This window comes from Lissotriton vulgaris, chromosome 3_1 (assembly GCF_964263255.1).
Source record: "Lissotriton vulgaris chromosome 3_1, aLisVul1.2, whole genome shotgun sequence".
NCBI lineage: Eukaryota > Metazoa > Chordata > Amphibia > Caudata > Salamandridae > Lissotriton > Lissotriton vulgaris.
The window spans coordinates 105,801,333-105,822,872 of record NC_141689.1 but is presented as its reverse complement, the minus strand read 5'-3'; the positions used below and the strand labels follow the sequence as shown (position 1 = coordinate 105,822,872).

Below are 21,540 nucleotides of genomic sequence, written 5' to 3'. Positions count from 1 at the left end.
AACTCCCCCGGGTCCTTCTTGGGGACCACCCCTAAAGGGGAACAAACAAAGTTAGAAACTGGTGGCACATTAAATGGGCCGGCGACTCGACCTCGAGCCACCTCCTTCCCGATCTTTTCTTGTACCACGGTCGTATGCTGTAAGACCGATATCTGGTTTTTACATTGTGGCATACCCTGAAACTCTCCCACTGGGATGCGGAAACCATATGAAAATCCGTTGCGCAACACCCCAGCGGAAGCGTGATCCGGGTATTCGCTGAGCCAAGGAATCATTGCCATGGTATCAATCGGGGTAGGTAAAGGCGCCCCTCGGACTATGTCAGACCTGTTTGGCGCCTCCTCTACCCCCGTTATCACCCGTTTTGGCTCTGCACATGGACTCAGGATGGGATGATTGCCCACACACCCCACATTCGTGCCTAAATTTGCATGACCCCTGGGGCCTAGTACATTTCCCCCTGTTAAAGTTCCAACAAACCCCCCTTTTATTTGCGTTGCCGGCTGGCCTCGAGTGATTGTCGTTACTCGTACCTGATCGAAAGGGTGTCCCCGCATATTGGCGGGAGGATTCACCAACGTTACTTCCCACCAATGGCACCTTCAACATACCAGAGTCCTCCATTTTGGACCAAGACACAGAATCATAACAATCCCAAGTTAAGTTTTTATCATGCTCTTTCGCTTTTCTGAAAATATTGTCGTAACAAAACCAATGATTGCCCTCTGAGATACCGAGTACCCCATGATCCGTGACTGATAAATCGGCAATTCGGGCAGCAATTCGGGCCTACGTTCACCCAAAATGGATGTAAAAACCCCCCATGCCTTGCCCCAATTACCAATGTTTTCATTTACCTTAAAGGCGGCCATCTTTGCGCGCCAAACACTTGGATGCATGAGCTCTTTCTGGCTCTTAACATGCTCCATTTCATAATGGTCGGTAAGCAACGAGAAGATGTTTATATATTCCCCTGCCCATATCTTCTCTTTAATAGCCAGAGGGACATGCTGACCCAATTTTTCCCTCCGAGAGGGTGCCGACTCATCCCTCGCAATTGGCAATGGCCGCTTACCTGAACCGGAAGCTGCATCTGGGACTGAAATTGATGGCGATGGTGCCGTCGTCGCTTCCCTTGTTTCCCGCAGCTGCCTCATCAACACCTGGGCGTCGTCAGCCGTGGCGCCCTTGCTACCTTTTCCCAACCACGCTGCTAATTGAGCTGCCAGCTCGGGCGGCATATCCTCCCCGGACACGGGGGTGACCACCACGGGAATCGGATTCCCTTCCTCTGGCAAAGGAGTGGGTGTTTCGAGTGGGGTACAGGGAACTGGGTTGTCTCTCCCAGCTGCTCCCCTTCTGGGCCTCTTGCCTTTTCCTCCTGGAGCTGCTCCTGCCAGAGGACGTTTCGGCCCCCCTTCCTCGTCTTTCTCCGCCATTCGCTTCTTTAATTCGGTCACCATCTTCATGAGAACACGCAGCATCTGGTCGGTGGTCATTCGCTTTCCCGCCTTCTTAGGCATTCTCACGACAGAGTATCTGAAAAACAAACAATAAAGATTACAACGCTCAAAATTGGCTCTTCGTTCCGTCTCGAGCTCACGTGCAGCGAGGTGGTGCAGCTTCAGAGCACAGGAACAAGAGGATGCTTCCTTGGCTTGTTGCTCCTTTTATCCGTCTTCAGGGCGGGCGTAAACCCGCCCCGGCCTGCCCCGTGGGCGTGGCCCGGCCGCGTCCGTGTCTAGGCCAGCCCACTCCAGGGCGGGAAAAAGGCGCGCCCCGGCTACGCCGCTTCGGGCATACCAGCCGAGACTCACTTCCCGCCCAAGATGGCTTCCCGGGGGGATCGTGGTACTCCGCCATACGTTCGGGGGGACCGAATGGTCGCCCCTTTCCAAAATGGTCGCAGTTGGAATGCCCTTCTGCCCCTTTCAGGTCAGTGCATCATTTACATAATAAAACCACACTGTGTTGGAAGCAAAACACTTCTGTAATGCTGTGTCTGGATGTTAGAAATTGTCTCCAGAACAGGCAACATAAGTGTTGGGATATTTTTTACTGTTTCTAGCATTGAACAGAATGTCTAATTTACATGTTGAGGAAAGGCTAACTAAAACAGGCAACTTGTACAGAATATTCTTGGAATGTTATTATGGAAATGGAGCTAAATGAAATAGGTATAAAATCATTGCTAAATCAATGTGGCTAACACATGCAATCATCCAGGGTCTAAAAACTGCTAGCAGTTGTGAAATGGTTTTGGAATGCAATGAAGACTTGAAGGTGGGAACATTTGATTTTGAAGAATGGTGACGGAGCAAGGTTTCGCATGAAAAGAGACTTGCTCTGATTCAACCCTCTCTAAAAACCAAATAACGTATTAAATCAACATGTTTTGTTTTAGCAATATTGCACCACATGACATTTCTAGTAAGCTGGGGAAGCAATTCAATGTGCTTTTACTAACAGTAACTCGAGTGCATTAAGATGGCCGCCAAAATGCGGGAATTTCACTGCGCATGCGTCTGCCACACTCACGTGACATGACGTACTCTCTGCTTAGGTGGGAAAACTTAGCTTCTGTGCACTAGAATTAAAGATGGCTGCTCTACTAAACTTTGTCTTTCTGACTAATCTATAGTTAAAATAAAGTAATGGGAATAGAGTAGAGATAAGTGGTATACAGTGCATTCATTTATTCCTTGTTCTAAAACTGTTAACTTTAACTTTGCTACTAGTTTGTATTTGGGCCTGATGTTACCTTGCTGTGCTCCATATTGAAAAGAACTGCACCTGCGCAGAAGAGCTCAAGAGTCTTCAAGCCATGGAATTGAACTGATGCCAGTAACAGATTTGCCTGTGAAACCCATGAGAACCTCACCCTTCAACCTCTCGAAAGGAAGCTCAACTGTACCAAAAATTATACATTGTATTATAATTGAAACATCCATTGCTGGGTGGAATAAAAGTGCATGGGAAAATAAAATTATGGAAGGGAACATTGATTTAAATATTTGAATGAAATGATCTCATAACTGGTATGGTGTGATGACCTCTCCATGCTTTTTGACCAATCAAATTGAGGGAATACACCAATTTGCAACATTGAAGGGTGGTACATTGCCCAGGAAAATTGTATATCTGAGATAGGCTTGGCTAGTTAGTTTGCCCGACTTTTCCCAATACCTGACCTGTCCCTGACCCAACTCACTCAATAGGTGCAAGGGGAGCACTCTGTCAGAAGAATCAATAACCCAGTTGGGGCTTCAGAAGGGAGAAGAATCGATAACCCAATCGGGGTTTCAGGAAGGAAATTCGATAACCCAATCGATGTCTGACTGTTAGCCACAGAGAGGGGTGTTGCACTTTAGCTGAGGGGACTGGTCCTAACCTGCATTGGTCCTGTCCTGATCCAATTTGGTCCGTACCTGTTTTGGTTCTGGTCTGCACCTGTCCTGTGCTGCTACACCTGAACTATCGGGAGTCCTGTCCTTTATCCCAGCCATTGGCCAGGGTTGATTTTCACACCATTCTAGGTAAATATAATATGTGTGGGTATGTCATTGTATTGTTTCCCTTTTCTTACCCTGCCTATTTTCAATGCGTAAAGAAAGTCTTGTAATATTTTTGCATCATCTTGCTTTAATCATTATCTTCCTAATTGAAAAGGCTTTAACTGAACTTGTATGGACATTTAAGAATTTACATAGATAAAGTGTTTAAATCTTTCCTGAGGTTCTGGTTATTTTGTTAATGTAAATGTTGTTTCTACCTATTAGTCTAACTCCCTTGATCCTCTAGGACGCTAGGTACCGGTGACAAGGATTGGTAAGTCAATGGTATAGGTATAAGACCTAAAAGGTTAATTAAATCCTGATTAGTGAGGGTTTACCTGTTCAAAGTGTATGGGCCCGATTCACAGAACTAACTTAAGACAAAATCCTAAACTTACTACTTTTGGTATTCACAGAAGTTAGGATTTTGTCTTAAGTTTGTCTTAAGACAGACTTAAGACAGACTTAAGAAAAAATCCTAACTTAAGTCTGTCTTAAGTCTGTCTTAAGTTTGTCTTAAGACAAAATCCTAACTTCTGTGAATACCAAAAGTAGTAATTTTAGGATTTTGTCTTAAGTTAGTTCTGTGAATTGGGCCCTATATGTTTATGGGCCCAGGTGAGTACGGTAAAACGAGCAGGTGACCCCGCGCTCTATCACTGGTGACAGTGTGGAAGATGCATGCTGCAAACTGACTGAAATCATTCCCAGAATATGTAGAAGCATGGCGTATTCTCTCAGGTTACACCATGACTCTGGTTCTGATGGATTGGCTTATTGTTTGACCTTTGCTAATAAGAAATGTTGTCAGTGTACTCAACGTTCGCATAAATAATATTTTTTCTGAAGAGTTTTGCCAAACTGTTCCCTTTACCACATTATCTATTTCTTCTCTTTTCCTCATTACCATATGATATTCATGTATCATAAAAAAGGATGATGTATGGTATGTTCTAGTTCGGTCCTTACTGATATGGTGTCTTCTGTATCATTCCAAATAATTAGAAATCACCTACACAGGCTAGAGTAGTATTTTTATTCAAAGAATCAAACGTTTGGTGGTTGAAAATGAGGTGTCTCCTAAGGATGAAGATCTTGTCACACACACTTCATGTGGGTAACACATCTTCATGTCACAGAGTCAACTGAGACCGAATACTTTTCATTTTGTGGTAGATAATAAAAACAATTTAAATAACTCCTACACACAAATGTCCACACAAAGAACCTTGAGGAAGATGTATCAATAATCCGTTTTGCAATTTCCTAATTGCGTCCCCCTGTATTTTGTAATTAGGAAATCGCAAACGGCATGCACAAAAGTGTTTTTGACACTCTCCGTGATTCCTAATGGGTCACAAATCACCTACCTCATTAATATTATTGAGGTAGGTTGCAATTTGCCATCTATTAGGAATGGCAAAAATCACAGGGATGGTGGCCTGCTGAGATCAGCAGACCACCATGTCTGCGATTGCTTTTAAATAAAGCAATCTTTTCTTTGTAAAGCAGCCCATTTTCCTTAATGGAAAACGATATGCTTTACAGTCTGTGGGACCACTGCCTGCTCTTAACCCATTAGCCGTGGTCAGGGCCGCGTCGGCCGTTGGACGTTTGAGCACCAGCGAGGTAGTGCTCGAGATGGCCAACCACCGACGGCAGCAGGGAAGGGGTTAAAAAACGCTTTTACAAATGTTCACAAAGGTGAAGGGGAAGTTTAGGGACCCCATGCCATTTGCGAATGGGTTACCACCTACTTGAAGAAGGTGGTAAATTGCAAATCTTTTTGCGACCACATTCAAAGTCACAAAACATTCACACATACCATTATGATTCGCTATTTGGAAGGGACGCCCTAAACACGCCCCTTCCAAATAGCGGATGGCAAACCCATTTTGCGATTCGGTAACAGGTAACCGAATAGCAAAAAAGGGTAATCTACATCTGAAAAGCATTTTTTGGTGTTCGCAAACGGGCTGATTCACAGTTTGCGAAGACAAATAATGCTTGATAGATCTGGCCCAATGCCTTACCCAAGTTAAGGAACCCATAGGTAGGGGACTGTATAACCATGGTACTCACAGGCGCTTCTTAATGCTAAAATCCATCCATGAAACAAACTACACTTGGTAGGCAGGGTTTCATCATCCTATGTATGAATATAAGGTGATTTCATAATAATGTTGGCTGTTTCTTTCTGGAAGTGTTACACTTATTGCATATTTACGTCTCTTTATGGAGAGTGTACAACTGTCCTTTAATGTTTATGTTAAGGAATATTGTGCTGTTGTTGCTCATGCACCGTTGTTGTGTTGCTCAGTATAAAACTTGCACTACACAAAAGACAAAAGTTTTTGCATTCCAAATGCTTGCTTTATTGCATGAAGCCAGTGTTAGACATCAGTACAAAATCCCCACAATGCAAACATTTGTTTCCTGAAAAGTAAGGAATGGCTTATTGTATCATATGGCATGTGGCACTTAAGAAATGCAAAGTACCATGTTGTTCCTGATCTTTTTTCATGCAGGCAATCAAGGGTTAAATAGCTCAGCAGTGAAAGAGAAAAGCACACCATTCAAATGCTGATGCAAGCATTTCACTGATAATGTGCTACAATAAGCACTTCCTGTAAAAGCAAACTATTGTGTTTAAAAAAAACATTGTGAGATGCAGTAACCGAATGTGTCTAAACCGAAAAGTCACTGAGAAAGGAAAAGTAATGTCCTAGAATCAATCTACCTTGGCATATCCTCAAGCCAGAGGTGTGTGTTATTTAGCTGGAGCCCACTCAATACACTGTGATAAACCCTCCTTTTAACAAGTGCAGAATGCACTGCAGGTGCTGCCCTTTGAGTGCCATCAAGGTGAGGAGATCTTGTTCTACATATGGAAAGATTCCCGCTTGCGATTTCCTAATAGTGACTTTTTGTGATTTGCTACCAGGAAAACGCAAACACCTATGTACTAAAGTGTCTTTGACACATTTAGCAATTCCTAGAGGGGTCGAGATAGACCTACCTCATTAATATTCATGAGGCAGGTCGCAATTTGAATGTACACTTTCCAAAGAGTTTCCTTTAGGAAATGGACTAGAACAGGACAACTCTATTAATTTCTTGAATTGATGACTTGTATATTGAAATTGTGTCTTTTGTATTGTGACCTGATATTACACTGTTGGATGACTAATGATTACGTCCCTTTTTTGTGGGCTTAAAACATTGACAGAAGTGTGCAGTAGTTGTCCAAAGAGTATGGAAAGTGTACATGTTTACTTTTTTCAATATCTTAAGGTTTATAAAAACAACTTCAAGGTCAAGAAAGTTAAAAACTTGATCATCTCAAAAATTGTGCTGACAAAATATTTATCAGAAAGGGTATTCATTTTTGTTTGACTATTAGAAAATTGGCCTTTTTTGTCCTTATCATTCAGTGCCTGCAGCCTGTTTCTTGGGTCACATGATGAGGTGTAGTTGGCAACTGACCTTTGTGTATTCCTCCCAGATAGCCCCACAATAGGGGTCTGGATGGTGGCAGGATGAGCCATCTTAGCAGGATGTGGGGTCTTAGCTGAGTACAGCTCCACTTACACTTGGAAGTCTTCAGGCCGCCATCTTTAGGTTAACGGTCTAATCGCTATGCAACTTGACTATTTAAACAAGCGAGCTGCACAGTGACAGTTGGATTGATGCCACACGGTTAATCTTGTTGCACTAGACACATTAGGGCTATATTCTGCACATACACTGCTGCTATCTGTACTCTAAGGAATACTTTAATAATATCCTACCTATGCTACTAATCATAATTCTGATTCCATTGTTCTAAACTTTTTGCTGCAATTTATTCAAAAAAATGTTTTATTGGGGGCTTAACAGCTTGGAGAGGTTTGGATATCTAACATCTAGTCGGCAGTGGTGCTTTTAAACCACGCTGACAAGAAGAGTACAGACTGCCATCTTTAGGTTAGCAGTCTAGTCTTCATGCAACTAAGCTACTTAAACTAAGGTGCTGGTGGCTGCACAGCAGCTGCGGGCAGCGGGCGTGCCCCTGGCACACCAAAGGCATGCCCGAGGACAGCCCACCTGCACCCGTCCATGCCAGCCCATGCCCAGATGGCATCAGGGGACAAGACCCCTGGTCATTTCAGGACAGACCCCATCCCATACACTAAACATGAATTATTGGTTGTATGCCCTACCCTGCCAACATGCTGTTTTGGATCACTGAACCTATGTAAATGAGACATGGTTCAACGAGGACTCCTCTCCGGATATATTGCTGGCCATTGTGCAATGCTTTGCTATTGTTAGGCAGGACAGGCAGCTACAGAGAGGGGGTGGAATTGCTAACATTTTTTTTTAAATATCTTCAATGTACCCTCTCTGAACTCTCTATTCACAGCTGTAAAGCTTAATTGTTTCCCTCGTTCTCTTGAAAAACGTTGTTGTGTCAGGCGCTCTTATCAATCAACCCCCAGGACACTTGCCAGACTTTTCTACTCTACTATTTGACACTTTGTGCCTTTGGGTATGCACTATTCCAATCTGTTTGTGTCTGGTGATTTTAATGTCCATTTTCAAGCGCCAGATCGTAATGCCTCTCTTGTAAATCAAGTGGCAAAGAGACCTACAGCAGGATGGTTCAACAATGAATATTCTGTCCTTAAAAAGTAATGCAAGAGGCTCAAGCATCTCTAGTGCAGAGCCTATGATCCAGGCTGCAAGCTGACTATAGGGTGGCACAAAAAGCATATCACCAGCTTATTACTGAGTACTGCTGAGACTATTATTCTAATAAAATTGAATCCATCAATAATTCCTCTCATGAAATCTTCCAGGCTGTTAAATCTCTCACTTTACTATCTTCAGTCTTATCTTCATCTCTCCCTTCTGAAGAGAGCTGTACAGCTCAGCTCTGGCATCTTTTATCACAGAAGAAGTGGAGAACGTGTATGTCTCTTTCCAGGTGGAAGCTTGAAGCCACCAGCGGATGAAGGTATGGATGATTCTTCAGCTGACAGTGTCACGCTCCGGCAATTCTGTCCTGTCTAATTTGATGAATTACCATCCCTATGCTCTGCCATGAAATCAGGCTCCCCGCAGACTCAATTTCTCCTTCCATCTTTGGAGCAGGGGTGAGTTATAATTCAACATGTTCTGTGGGAACTAATTAATCTCTCTTTTGTCTTCAGCTGTGTTCCATTTCAGTGGAAACACGCCATGGTGGTCCCTCTTTAAGAAAAACTCTACTTGATCCCTCTAAACCTATATCACGTCTACCACTTGTCTCTAAGATTGCAGAGAAGCACATGAATAGGCGGCTCTCTAGCACTCTGGAGGATAACAACATCCTGCATTGGACCTCATCAGACTTTCTCCCCTCATATAGCACCAAACCCACCTTGCTGCGAGTCTGCCTGTCGGATTATGAACGAGGGCAACACTGATGCTAATAGCGTTTCCGAAATGCACAATTTGCATTTAGGAAAGGCTTCTTACATGTGCATTCAAGATTTGCAAATTACTATTCCCTAATTGCATTCTCAATTTAGGTCATCGATAAAATTGCGATTATCTAAATTGCGAATGCCAAAGCCTTTCATACATTCAGAAAGGCCAGTTGCATTTGCAAACGGGAAAATTTAGCGATTTGCACAATTTGCAAATGCAAAATAGTTAGTGTTGTGTCTGCTATGCTAAGAGTGGGCATAGTGCTGCCAGGTCAGGGGAAATATCCTGTAACCCCGTAAATGTGTGAGTCAAAAAACCCACACCAATAATGAGAACAAAACAATGGTAGAAATGTCTCGTATTGTAACAATTTCTGTGGTCGACACCACTGTATTGTTCAAAAGTATTTAATAATGCAACAACGAAAAACAACCAGCCAACACGTGTTTCGTCACATAAGGGAACTATCCCGTGACTTCTACAGGGCTGGGGAAGATACAAAACATTGTGTAAAGTAATGGAAAATCATTGAGTTAGTTGTTGCCAAACCAAAATAAACACAACTAAGGAAATGTGGATCAGAATCACCAATAGCACGTGGCAACCCTGAGCACAAAAGTGAAAAGTGAAAAGGCAAATGTAAAGGTGATTTGGTATGTAAACCCGTCCCGTGGTGTATTACTCATAACTGCACAACGGAGAAACCATGAAGAACAACAAGGTGACACAAAACTAATATGTGGTGAATAGTGGTATTGAGATGACTTTAAGAAGGTAAAAGTACTCAGTCAAAAGACCTGTTTATTTATAGCTCAAACAAACTAAGATGCAAAATCCTATGTATAGTGATAATGAACAAATAGTGAGTCTATCAAGTATTGCACAATACCACTTGCAAGCTGGGTGGGGGGACTTATGACATTGGAACAATGGGACCGATTACGATGGCGGTGAACCCGTGACCGCCGGGCCGGCATTGAGGCCCACCGGCCCGGCGGTCGCGGATTAACCACCATCACCTTTAAAATTCCGACCGCCATTTTAGGATGGCGGTGGGAAGGGAAAAAGTAACGCGGTGGATGGAAAGACCGACCGCCATGGTCCCCCAATGCAGGCCTGTTCTGCCCGCCTTGCGGGACCAGGTACAGCGGGTTAATGGAGGCGGTGCCGTGCAGGCACTGCCGTGGGTATTTGGATTCCTGTCTTTTGCGGCAAAGTTTCCGCCACAAAAAGACTGTTAAAGAATGCCTTCGGGGGGCCGTTGTGGGCCCCCAGGGAGGTGGGAAGTAGGGGGCTGCACGTGGGGGGTACCTACGGTACCCCCCTACATTTGCATGTACAAGGCGGCAGGCACCGTTGTACATTCAAATGTAAAACGGGTGCTACCACCCGCCACAATGTAAACATACAGGATGCGCCCACCAGTGTGGCGGCCGCATCCTAATTTGTTTTGCGGGACCGCCGCACCTATGGTGGGCGATACCTTTTCCACCAGCGATCCGCCCGCCATCGTAATCTGCCCCAACATTTGCAAGAAAAAGACAAGTCATGCACAGTAGCTGGACTATGGAAGCAAGAGTGGCCCAGAAGGGGAGACTGCCAAGTGCTCACAAATCTAAAGTAGAGCATCGCCAACCCAAGTATCCCTGCACAGGTAGCAAAAAAATAATAATGGTAATGGGAGGTGGGAGGAAATACCTGTGTGGCGCTGCAGAGTGACCAGACAGTGTCTAAAGAAAAGGAGAGAGAAACAGATTGCCGGAATGAGGGGAGTGTGTGGGCAGGGAGGGTCGTGTGAGCAACAAGGTGTGGAAATAAACTTGAATTATTAAAACTAAGAATGTAGGCTCACCGCGAGGTTGGTGATAATTCCAACGTGGCCAGATGACCAACCGGTCCACATCACAGATCCTGCTGGGAGGGTTGTCCAAAGTGCTGGACCCCTGTGGATGGGGCTGTAAGAAAGGCAGTATAGCCCTTAATTACAAGTGGACCTGGGAGAAAACATGCGGGAGAGAAAACTAGATCAGTGGTACTCCACAGAGTCTAGGGAGGAAAAATACCTAAATGCTCCAATCACTTACCTCTACAAGGTTGTAACACGTCTTGGTGTGACGTGTTGATGCGAGGGTGATAAAAACGAGGAGGTGTGAGGCGCTGGAAATGGAGGGTGAGGTTAAAATTATTCGAGGGAAAGCAGATATGAGGACAACTAACTAGGCTCAGTAAGGAGGGGTCTTACCCTTAGGGATTAGTATTCCTGTCCGTCCAGTGTCTGGTGGAGGTAAAAGTGCACCATACTACTGGAGTAGAACAGAAGGAAGAGAGAAACCAGTCAGAAGGGACTGAATTTCCAGGCTCTGAAAAAATCGTAAGGGGCAGCAAAGGAGGTGCAGCTTACCTCGAGTCAGTATGGAGAAGAACAGAAGACACTGGTTCCGTCTCAATTTCCGGATGCGGAAGTCGGTGGAAGCCATTGCATGCTATTTAAGCAAGCGCAGTGTAAATAGACTAGGCTGTACCTGGCAGGGGCCAGAGCGGCCAAATCGCTGGCAGCAGCTCAGCTTTATGTGACTCTGGGCAATAGCCCTCAGCTCCTTGAAACCATTAAGGGTGTGATATAGTTGCGCTTTACAAATGAGAAAGCAGAAAATGTGTAATAAAATGTAAAGTTGTTACAAACTGGCCCTTTAAATATGCCTTGGGGGCGTGGCCAAGATGGCGGGCTGAGAGGTCGCACTTGCCGAGAGCTCCCGGACCCCTGAAACCCTGCACCGCTCGCAGCCGCTGATTCCCCCCCGGATCGAGCGGTGACTGCGCCTGGTGACCCCTGTGGTGGTGTGGAGCGATCGTTGAGCCCTGAGTACCCCGCCAGAGGTGCGATTCCGACCGAGATAGCCTGGGGCGGAGCCCGCTGGTCGGCCTGTGTGGAGCCCGGAGGCCACGAGACCTTCAGGCTTGGGGTCTCGATGGTGTGATCTGCCGACTGTGAGTGGCCTGCCGGAGTGCCTGCACCGCGGTGTTCGAGTGGGTGCCGAGGAGGACTTCGCCGGCGGAGCGGAGCCGAACGGAGGAGGGCGACGGAAGCAGAGCCGGCCTCCGACTACTATGCGAGTCCGGGGCTCGAGAACGCTCGCCTCGCGCGGCCGCTCCGGCCCGACCCTGGTCGCGGCGGAGTGGTGTCGCGCCTCCGGAGCATTTACTCATCCAGACGAGCCGGCCTCGGCTGCCTTCGCCCTGCGAGCCTGCCCTCCGGCTGTGTTTATCGCCACTGGACTCGCGACGGAGGTAGGCCTCATTCCCTGGACGTTGGCCCATTGACTGTAACGAGCGGTCATTTTGGGAACCTCGGACCGGCCGCCCGGCCTTGATCAGGGCCTTTGTGTGGCGGTGCTTCCTGGCTGGCGAATAGCTGCCCTGACCCTAGTGGTCTCTTCGCTGAGCGACGGCCATCGGAGGCCCCGCGCCGCCAGGATGTCGAATACCAGGGGTCAGAGGAGAGGCGATCGGACTTTGCCGGACATGTTGGGACGCGGTGCCCTACGCAGTGGAGGGACCCAAGCCGCCCCGAACTCCCCGGCCCCTTCTAGAGGGGCTGAAGGCGGGGAGCCCCCGGTGACACGATCGTTTCTGGAGTCGCTGTTTAGCTCCTTAAGGGAGGATTTTCAGACTTTGAAGCAGGAGGTGGCCGGGGAGGTCCATGAGGTACGGAGAGAGGTGGACTCCCTGGGGGAGCGAGTCAACACTGTGGAGGAAGCTGGTCATTCCAGGGACGAAGAGATCACCCACCTGCAGCAGGAGGTCCTGCGGCTGCGGGAGCAACAGATTGAGCTGTAGGCCCACGCCGAAGACCTCGAAAACCGATCCAGGCGGAATAACATCAGGGTCCGGGGCGTCCCGTCCGGCGAAGAGGGTGAAGACGTGACCGCCTACCTAGAGGCCCTCTTCCGTGCAATTTTGGGGGAGTCAGAGGATTTTCAAGTCCGCATCGACAGGGCGCACCGGGTGGGCCGCCCTCGCAGAGCTACGGCGCCCCCCCCCCGGACATTTTGGCTTTCCTAACGGACTTCCCCATGAAGGAGCGGATCCTCCGCAAGGCGCGGTGGCAGCAGCCTTTCCGCTTTAGAGACCACCCGGTGGCCCTCTATCAGGACTTATCTACGGTCACCCTGCAGAAGAGAAAATCCTTTAAAATCGCTACGGACTTTCTCCGGGAGCAGGGAACGCAGTACTCTTGGGGGCACCCCTTCCGCCTGATTTTCCGATGGCACGGAACATTGCACCAGCTCCGGTCCCTCCGGGATGTCTGCGCAGTATTGGGCATCACGGCATCGGATGCAGACACCCCGGCGCCGCGCCGCAGACGAAACACCCGAGACGGTTGGCAGCAGGCTGGGGAGAGGCGCTCCCCACCACCGGAGCGGCCTGACTCGCCCACGATTCGGGCGGACATGTCGGCCGCCATCCAGGAGGCCTCCAGAGCAACGGCGATCAGTGAAGTGGCCTTGACGGCCTGAACTTACTCCGGGGGGAATCTACACTAGCCTTTCATTATTGCAGGTGCGGGGGTTCTGAGGGTGGGGAGGGACGGGAAGGCGAGTGCAGGTGATGGTGGCTGGACGTCCACTAGATTGACTTTCCACGACCTTGTCCGATAAGGACCGGACTGGGACAATGACTTCTTTAAATGACTTGAGAAGCGGGGAGTGGGAATGGGAATTGCAGGGGGGTGTTTTGAGTTCGGGGGTTTGCAGGGGGGCAGAGAGTTGGGAGCGGTATGGGGTTGGGTGTGTGAAGTTCCAGGGGAAGGGGGGGTCCATTTAGTTGGGGGGTTTTGGGGTTTGGGGACTGTACTGTGCCGTAGGGATGTCTGCGCTTGCTGTGCGCTGAGGTTTCGTGAGGTGGCCTCTATGCTTGCCTGTTGGGCGTTGCCCACCTTCATGTGCGTTTCGAGGGTTCCCCTCCTTGATGGCTCTTAAAGTTGTCACTCTAAATGTGAAAGGGCTGAATAACCCGGTTAAAAGGCGGGCAGTGCTGTCTCTGTTAGAGAACTCCCAGGCTGACATCTGCCTGCTACAGGAGACCCATCTGTTGGCCAAAGATTGTCCCAGAATGCGTACCCCCAAGTTCCCCAGCCAGCTTTTTTCCTCCAGCGCTTCTAAAACGGCAGGGGTGGCACTTCTGTTCTCCAGGGGGTTCAGGGGGGAGATCTTACAAAAGGTAGCGGAACAGAAAGGGAGGCTCTTAGCATACAGGATTAGGGTGGGGGGCTTGGTGATGACTGTAGGCTCTATCTACGGCCCCAATGACCATCAGGATCAATTTTTGCACAGGGCACTGGAAGATGTGGCGTCCACCTCTGATAGGCACATAGTGTTAGGGGGGGATCTGAATCTGGTCTTCGACGCGGCTCTGGACAGGTCTGTGCAACGGCGCCACCAGTTGGGAGAGCTTTCGGGCTCAGTTCGCGCCCGACTTGAGGAGCTGGACTTGCATGACATGTGGCGCCGCCTCCACCCTGCGACCCGTGTGTACTCCTATTTCTCACACGCACACAAGTCCTACGCACGACTGGACCATCTACTTGTGACTGGCCCGATGTTCGCTCTGGCCTCGAATGCCGACATGGGGGTCCTCTCTCTTTCCGACCATGCGCCGGTGGAGGGTACCTTCAATTTACCTCCGGTGGCTCGACCGAGAGGGGTCTGGCGACTCCGGGACACACTATTGCACATACGGTCGACGGTGCAACAGATTTGCGCGGCCATTGCGGACTTCCAGCGCGTAAACGACAATGACGACACCTCCCGCGCGACGCAATGGGCCGCCCTGAAGGCTGTGCTCCGGGGCGAATTTATCGCTATCTCCTCGGCGGAGAACAAGGTTCGCCAGCTCAAGAGGGATGAGCTTACCCGGCAGGTGTGGGAGCTGGAGCAGGTCCATCATAGAACGGGAGCCCCCAGAGTCTGGAGACAACTGAAAGCCGCCAGGAAACTCTTGTCTGCCCTTGACATGGACCGGGCTGAGTACGCGATGCTTCATCTGAAGCACAAGTATTACACCGGTGGCGACAGGTGTGGACGGCTCTTGGCCAACAAGCTTAGGGTGCAACACCAACAGCACCGGGTGAAGGAGCTGGTTACCCCTGCCGGAGGTTCAGTCACAGAAGACGAGCAAATTGCAGACGTTTTCCGTAGTTTTTACGCTGACCTCTACACTGGCAAGGCCCCCTCCGCCCGGGCGGAGGCGGACTATCTGGAGTCGGTGCCGCTCCCGTCGTTGACGCCGGATCAGGCCCAGTGTCTGGAGCGGGAGATCCGTATCGAGGAGGTGGTCACGGCGATCTCCCGGCTTAAACCGGGCAAGGCCCCGGGCCCAGATGGCTTCATCCCTCTTTTTTATAAGACCTTCTGTCAGGAGTTGGCGCCTCTGTTGACTCGCCTCTTCAACACATTCTCGGAGCCGGGCGCCATTCCCCCCGAATTTCTCCAGGCCACGGTCTCCGTGATCCCGAAACCGGGCAAGGATCGGACTGCCTGTGGATCCTACTGCCCTATCTCGCTACTGAACGTGGACCTGAAAGTGTTCACTAGCATAATGGCGGCACGTTTGGCACTTCATCTCCCGGGCATGGTCGACTCGGATCAAGCCGGCTTCGTGCCTGGCAGGCAGACGGTGGACAACACGAAGAGGGTGACTCATATTCTTGAGAAGGCCTCCAGGATCCCCGGGGAAAGAATGCTCCTCTCCATAGAGGCGGAGAAGGCTTTTGACAGAGTGCACTGGCCCTACCTAGAGAAGGTCCTGGGCAAGTTCGGGGTAGGCGAGAAGTTCCGGCACCTGATCTTCAACTGCTACCGGTTTCCGTCCGCGGTGGTCCGAGTCAATGGGGGCCGCTCCCGACCCTTTCCTATAGAACGGGGTACACGGCAGGGATGTCCACTGTCCCCTTTGCTCTTTGCTCTTTATATGGAGCCGTTTGCTCAAAGGGTTCGACGGAACCCCGATATCATCGGGGTCAAGATGGGAGAATTTCACCACGCGATTAGCCTCTATGCGGATGACATCATTTTGACGCTCGATGACCCACGGAGGTCGCTGCCGGCTTGTATCGCAGAATTGGACCTCTTCGCCGCGGTGGCGGGCTTTAAGGTGAACCTCGGGAAATCTGCTGCCCTCGATATTTCGCTGACCGGCGCCACCAGGGCGGAATTGCAGAGGCTTTTCCCTTTGAGCTGGTCCGGGGACCTGATTCCGTATCTGGGGATCCTGTTGGCACCCTCCCTCCCAGCGATGGTCACGGCCAATTATGCGGCTTTGAGTACGAAAATCAGAGAAGAACTGGCTCGGTGGGATAAGGGCACGTTATCGCTGCTGGTTAGGGTGGCCGCAGTGAAGATGACCCTTCTACCTCAGGTACTATACCTGTTCAGGGCGCTGCCGCTGCGGCCCCCCACAGGGTGGCTCGCAGAGACTCAATCGGCCATTGCACGCTTTGTGTGGCAAGGCTGTAGGCCCCGGATTAAAAGGACCATTGCTACGCTGGCGCCTGAATCTGGAGGGCTAGGTGTACCAGATTTACGGAAATATTTCCAGGCCGCCCAACTGCGCTATCTGGTGGAGTGGAGCCGGTGGGAGTCAGACAAACACTGGCTGTTTCAGGACCAGGCGGTAGCAGGCAGGACGCTACAGGAGGTGCCATTTTTGAGACGGACTCACCGACCCCCTAACCTTTACGCCTCATTTGTGACGCGTGTCCCACTTCGGGTGTGGGACTCAGTGGCCACTAGGCATGAACTCACTACCTTCCCATCTCCCTTCACGCCGCTAATTGGCAATCCGGACTTTGGTCCAGGAACGGAGCCTGGCGCTTACGACTGCAGGCGGGCGGCCCGCTGTTGCACTTTGTATCACCTGTATGGCCCAGAGGGTGTCATCCCCTTCCAGGACTTACGGCGGGATTACGGCCTCCCTGAGACGGAGCGTATGCGGTATATGCAGGCACGCCACTGGGCGCTACAGTCCCAAGTGCGCGAAAAGGCGGACCGGGAGATCACGTTGTACGAGCGTTGGCTAGTCACTCGCACGTCGGACACTAAACTTATCTCCGATTTGTACAAGATGCTGCAGCCCCCCCCTTTCACATTCACAACCCGGGTCGGGAGCGCTGGGAACGGGAGCTCGGACGAGTGTTGAGTCATACAGAATGGGACCACATCTCCTACCGCTCGCGCCACTCTGCCTATCACACGGGGCTCACGGAGACCTTCACCAAAATTTCGACCTATTGGTATGGCACTCCTGAAAAATTACATGAGATGGATAGGTCAATACCAGGGACGTGCTGGCGTAACTGTGGCCAAACTGGCATGCTTACACATATTTTGTGGGATTGTCCCCTTTTGGCTTCTTACTGGGAGGAGGTCCTTAGCGAGGTTGACAAATGTTTTGAGATAGAGCTGCCACGGTTCCCTGCCTACGTCCTATTGGGATTGCCGAATGGGTTGATGTACCCCCTCAGGTCTAGAAGGGGTAGACAGATTGCGATAGCTCTGGGGCAGCGGTGCAAAACATTCTCATACACTGGCGCTCCACCACGCTCCCCACCGTTGTCGGCTGGCTGCATAGATTGTGGCATGTTCTTGGCATGGAAAAAATGTCCTTGGTGGCAGTGGGGGATGTAGATGCTTTTGAGGAGCTGTGGGCGCCTTTCCATAGTTTGTTGTGTTCTGAGTTCAGGGAGATCACCTGCCCTAGGTATCTCAGGCTGTTACGGCTGACGCCGCCGCCGGATCCGCCTGTTTGATTGGTCGGAGTCAGCGTCTAGTAGCGGAGTCAACCGGAGGGTCGCTACGAGGGGAGAGCAGATGGTCATTGGCACAGTACAGGGGGTGGGTTGGGGTACAGGAGTTGGGGGGTTTGTTGGTTGGGTAGGATATGGAGCAGGGTTGTTTCCTCGCCTTTTCCCCCTTTTCCCCCTTTTCCCTTCCCCCCCTTCCCTTTCCCCCTCCCCCCCCCTCCCTTTTTTTGTCTTTCACCACAGGCGCGCAGGCTGTGTTTCCATGCTGGATGGTGCCCAATGAGGAGACAGAAATGCTTTGATGTATCTAATGTACCGTACGCATTGACTGTGGGGCACCTGTGGTTTTTCTTTTTCATGTCCTTGTTGTTTCCTTCCTTACCCTGCTTCAATAAAATACTTTAAACCTAAATATGCCTTGCATGGGGCCACAAGAAGCCTTGAGATCATACTGCTTTCCTCTGCTTCATGAGTATGTGTCATTGTTCAAGGAGTGCACAGCACATGAGTTACATCATCGCCCTTTGAAAAGAAAGTCTCCACTTTGTGCTTATCAGTATCAGAATGTGTACATTTTCTCTTTTGAGGAGCACACAGCGCATGATACAGAAAAAAACAGCAGTATTCCATTAGCACTTTGCAGCAGTGAAACAAAAGAACTACTTATGCACCAACAACAATGTCTGAATGACAACATTAAATCCTCCTGAAAGTGCCATTTTATTTACTGACAGCTAATACATCCATTCCAATCACTAATGCAACAAGAAAACCAATCAGTGAAAATACACCCCATTCTCTACATACCTCTTTATGTATTTTCTGAAGAATTGATAACATGAGCTCTTGTAACAATATGTTTTTCAGTGAATTTCCTGTTTTTTTAACATAAGGTAATGTTTTTGTACCATACGTAAAGCCAACCCCTTGCCATTCCCAGCAGAAGGGGTTGTCTGCAGGGTCTGGATTGTGGCCAGGCCCTGCTTTAGATCCCCCAGGCAGTGATCCCTATGCTGCTAGGTTGGCTGCAGGCCATGCCTGGGGACAAACCCACCTTGAGGCAGCCAGCCCCACACTATCCACGCCCTTCCCTGCGTGCAAAGGGGGATTAGCCACAGGGCCTCGCCACATGCAGAAGAGGATTGGCGACAGGGCCTTGCCTGTGGCCAAGCCTGTAGCCAACCAACCCGATAGCAACAAACTCAAATGAAGGTTGCGAACCACATGCCTCATACAAACTCCAGGGCCAAAACATGTATATTAGGGGAAAGCAGGCATGCAGCCCCCTCCCCAAGCCTTAATAGTTTCAGGGGACCACATCCCTGTGTTGAATTCCATTAAAAAATGGAGGGAGTCAAGTGAAACCCCCACCGGGCCTACTGGGGCCACAATAGAGGTGGGTGCCCCTTTGATCACAGGGGGCACCCACCAAACAACACATAGATTAGGGTGAGAGGGGCGTGAGTTCCCTCCCTGGGCATCATTGGACTCTAAGGTCTCCAGCCCCGAGGATAATTTCAATTAAAAAAGGGGAGGGGTGCCAAGTGCCCCTCACGGAGTGACATTAGGCCCCAGGGACCCCAACCCTGAAGCTAAATTTAAGAGAAAAGGGAAGGGGACACGTGACTCCCCGCCCCATGCCTTAATAGGCCAGAGGACCCCATCCCTGGTGCCTCTCTTTATTATGGGTGGGTGTCCCGGAACCCACTTGGGAAACCCACCAAGCAACACGTTGAGGGTTGCTGGTGGAGTTCTAGGGCCCCTCCCGCTCCAGTTGGTTTTGCTACATATTGCAGGAGCCGGGATTGCTACCGCCAGGCTGTGTGCCCCCTCCCCAATTAAAAAAGTCGGGCCATGGTAGGGTCATGGAGATGAGGTCTCCAGGGTTGAAATAGGCCTAGGGAGTGCATGCTCCCCTCCCTCATAATTACAGTGGTGGATCCCTGGGGAGGGGGTGGAGGGCGCCCACATACCCCCTCTCATAAAAGAATACACCAGGCCTCGGGGATAGGGTTCCCGGGCCATAATCGGCCACCACAATATGTGCTGGGCTCCAGTGGATAGGAAGCCACTCTCCCAGGTTGCCTGCCTTTGGGGGGTTCCCCCCGCTATGCACAGCCAAAGGCGGTGGTTCGAATAATGTATGATAATTAAATATTACTTTATGTCCAAAAAAAACCTAGAAATTCACTGAAAAAATGGTTACAGGGACTTTATAGTTGGGAAATAGAATTACAAAACATAGAATTTCACTGAAAAATCAAAGGTTACATGGACGTTATATTTATGAAATAGCATTAAAAAAACTTTCATTAAAAAGAAAAGTGTACAGGAACATCATAGGTTCAGATTTTACACACACAAAACCATAAAAATTCAGCCGATATAATTAGAGTAATCTTAAGTAACTATAACTCATGCCCTCGCCATTCACTGCTAATTACCCCACATAATACATCACTCATGACATCTTCTACGACATAATTGATGATATCACTGCAACATTTGCTGGAAAATTTTTGATGAGAAAACTGTGCCAAGATTAATGAAGCCATACAAAGCCGCCCTGCATGGCTTTGATTTGCCTCATATATCATGAGTAAGGTGGCGCAGCGATATCCGATGCACAAAAAACAATCCTACCTGCGAACCAAGGCACCCTTGCACCATAGTGCACGGGTGCCTACGTGGGCGCTAGGCTGCCAGCACTGGCGCTGGCAGAAAGGACAAGAATGCACTACATTTGTTAAATACTGTACTTTCCTGCCCTTCCGCTTAGGCATAGGGCAGCGCAGCAAGGTGCCTTGCTGCTCTGCCCTACTCCAAAATTCCATAAATGTGGCCCTGTATTTCATGCAGCACTCACCCGAAGGATGACGACACACCTTAGTAAGTTCAAGATTCACATATAGGTCATCTTCCATTCTCTCGGTCTGCAGTCCCTCCGACTCTCAATCGTTTAGTGGATTAATGGTGCCCTGGTGTAAAATGTCACTTTCAAAAGCTTGGTGTTTCCGTCCCTGACCAGAGTTGAAAAAACATTCTGACCTTTACATTTGTGGTAAAAAAGCAGAACAGAAGTCCAGGAAGGAAGTGGCTTTACAGAGAAGTTGTCATATGCCCACTTCGAGCATATTGGAAATATTTTAATCTTCACAACTTTATATACATTTATCATTAGAATAAGGTCTTATTTTATATATTTGTAAGAATATTCCCCTTTTGACTCATATTGGATGTTTAAGACAGCCTTTATGTCATGTATTTTCATATCTCGATGGAACTAATGTTTATTTAAATGTATATGTTTTCATGAAAATATTGAATATGTGAATTTCATGACTCACGATTGAAACCCGCAGCAACCTTAACTCCTCTTTAATGTTAGACTTTAAAAAAATATTTGTATGGAATTATACATTTGTTTAACTGATTTGCTTTTCACTAAGGGACAGAGGAGCATATTATCAAGACAGGCGATAAAATGATCTCTGCTTTAGCGGCAGAAAACTGCAGCTAAAACGGCGATAATGGGCTTGATAATATGCTCTATGGAATTCCCATTGAAGCCCATGTTAGATTTCCTTCACATCTAACATGGGCTTCAATTGGAAATCCATAGAGCATATTATCAAGCCCATTATCACCGTTTTAGCGGCAGTTTTCTGCCGCTAAAGCGACAATATATTTATCGCCCGTCCTGATAATATGCCCCAGAGTTGTTTTAATTGC

The 21,540-nt window shown here is 48.8% G+C and overlaps 1 protein-coding gene across 3 annotated transcripts in view; it reads right to left on the bottom strand.

Annotated features, from left to right (window-relative positions):
* Positions 1-20,809, bottom strand: part of LOC147726041 (CD209 antigen-like protein C) — a 686,697-nt gene extending 665,888 nt beyond the window's left edge. For 2 of the 3 annotated variants that reach the window (XM_086960159.1, XM_086960158.1), the window contains exon 1: positions 20,675-20,809. In XM_086960159.1, coding sequence (XP_086816285.1) covers positions 20,675-20,732 — 58 coding nt within the window. In that variant the 5' untranslated portion in view covers positions 20,733-20,809. The remainder of the gene's footprint in view (positions 1-20,674) is intronic. The other variant, XM_086960160.1, reaches the window with a different exon arrangement.
* Positions 20,810-21,540: the final 731 nt, after the last annotated feature.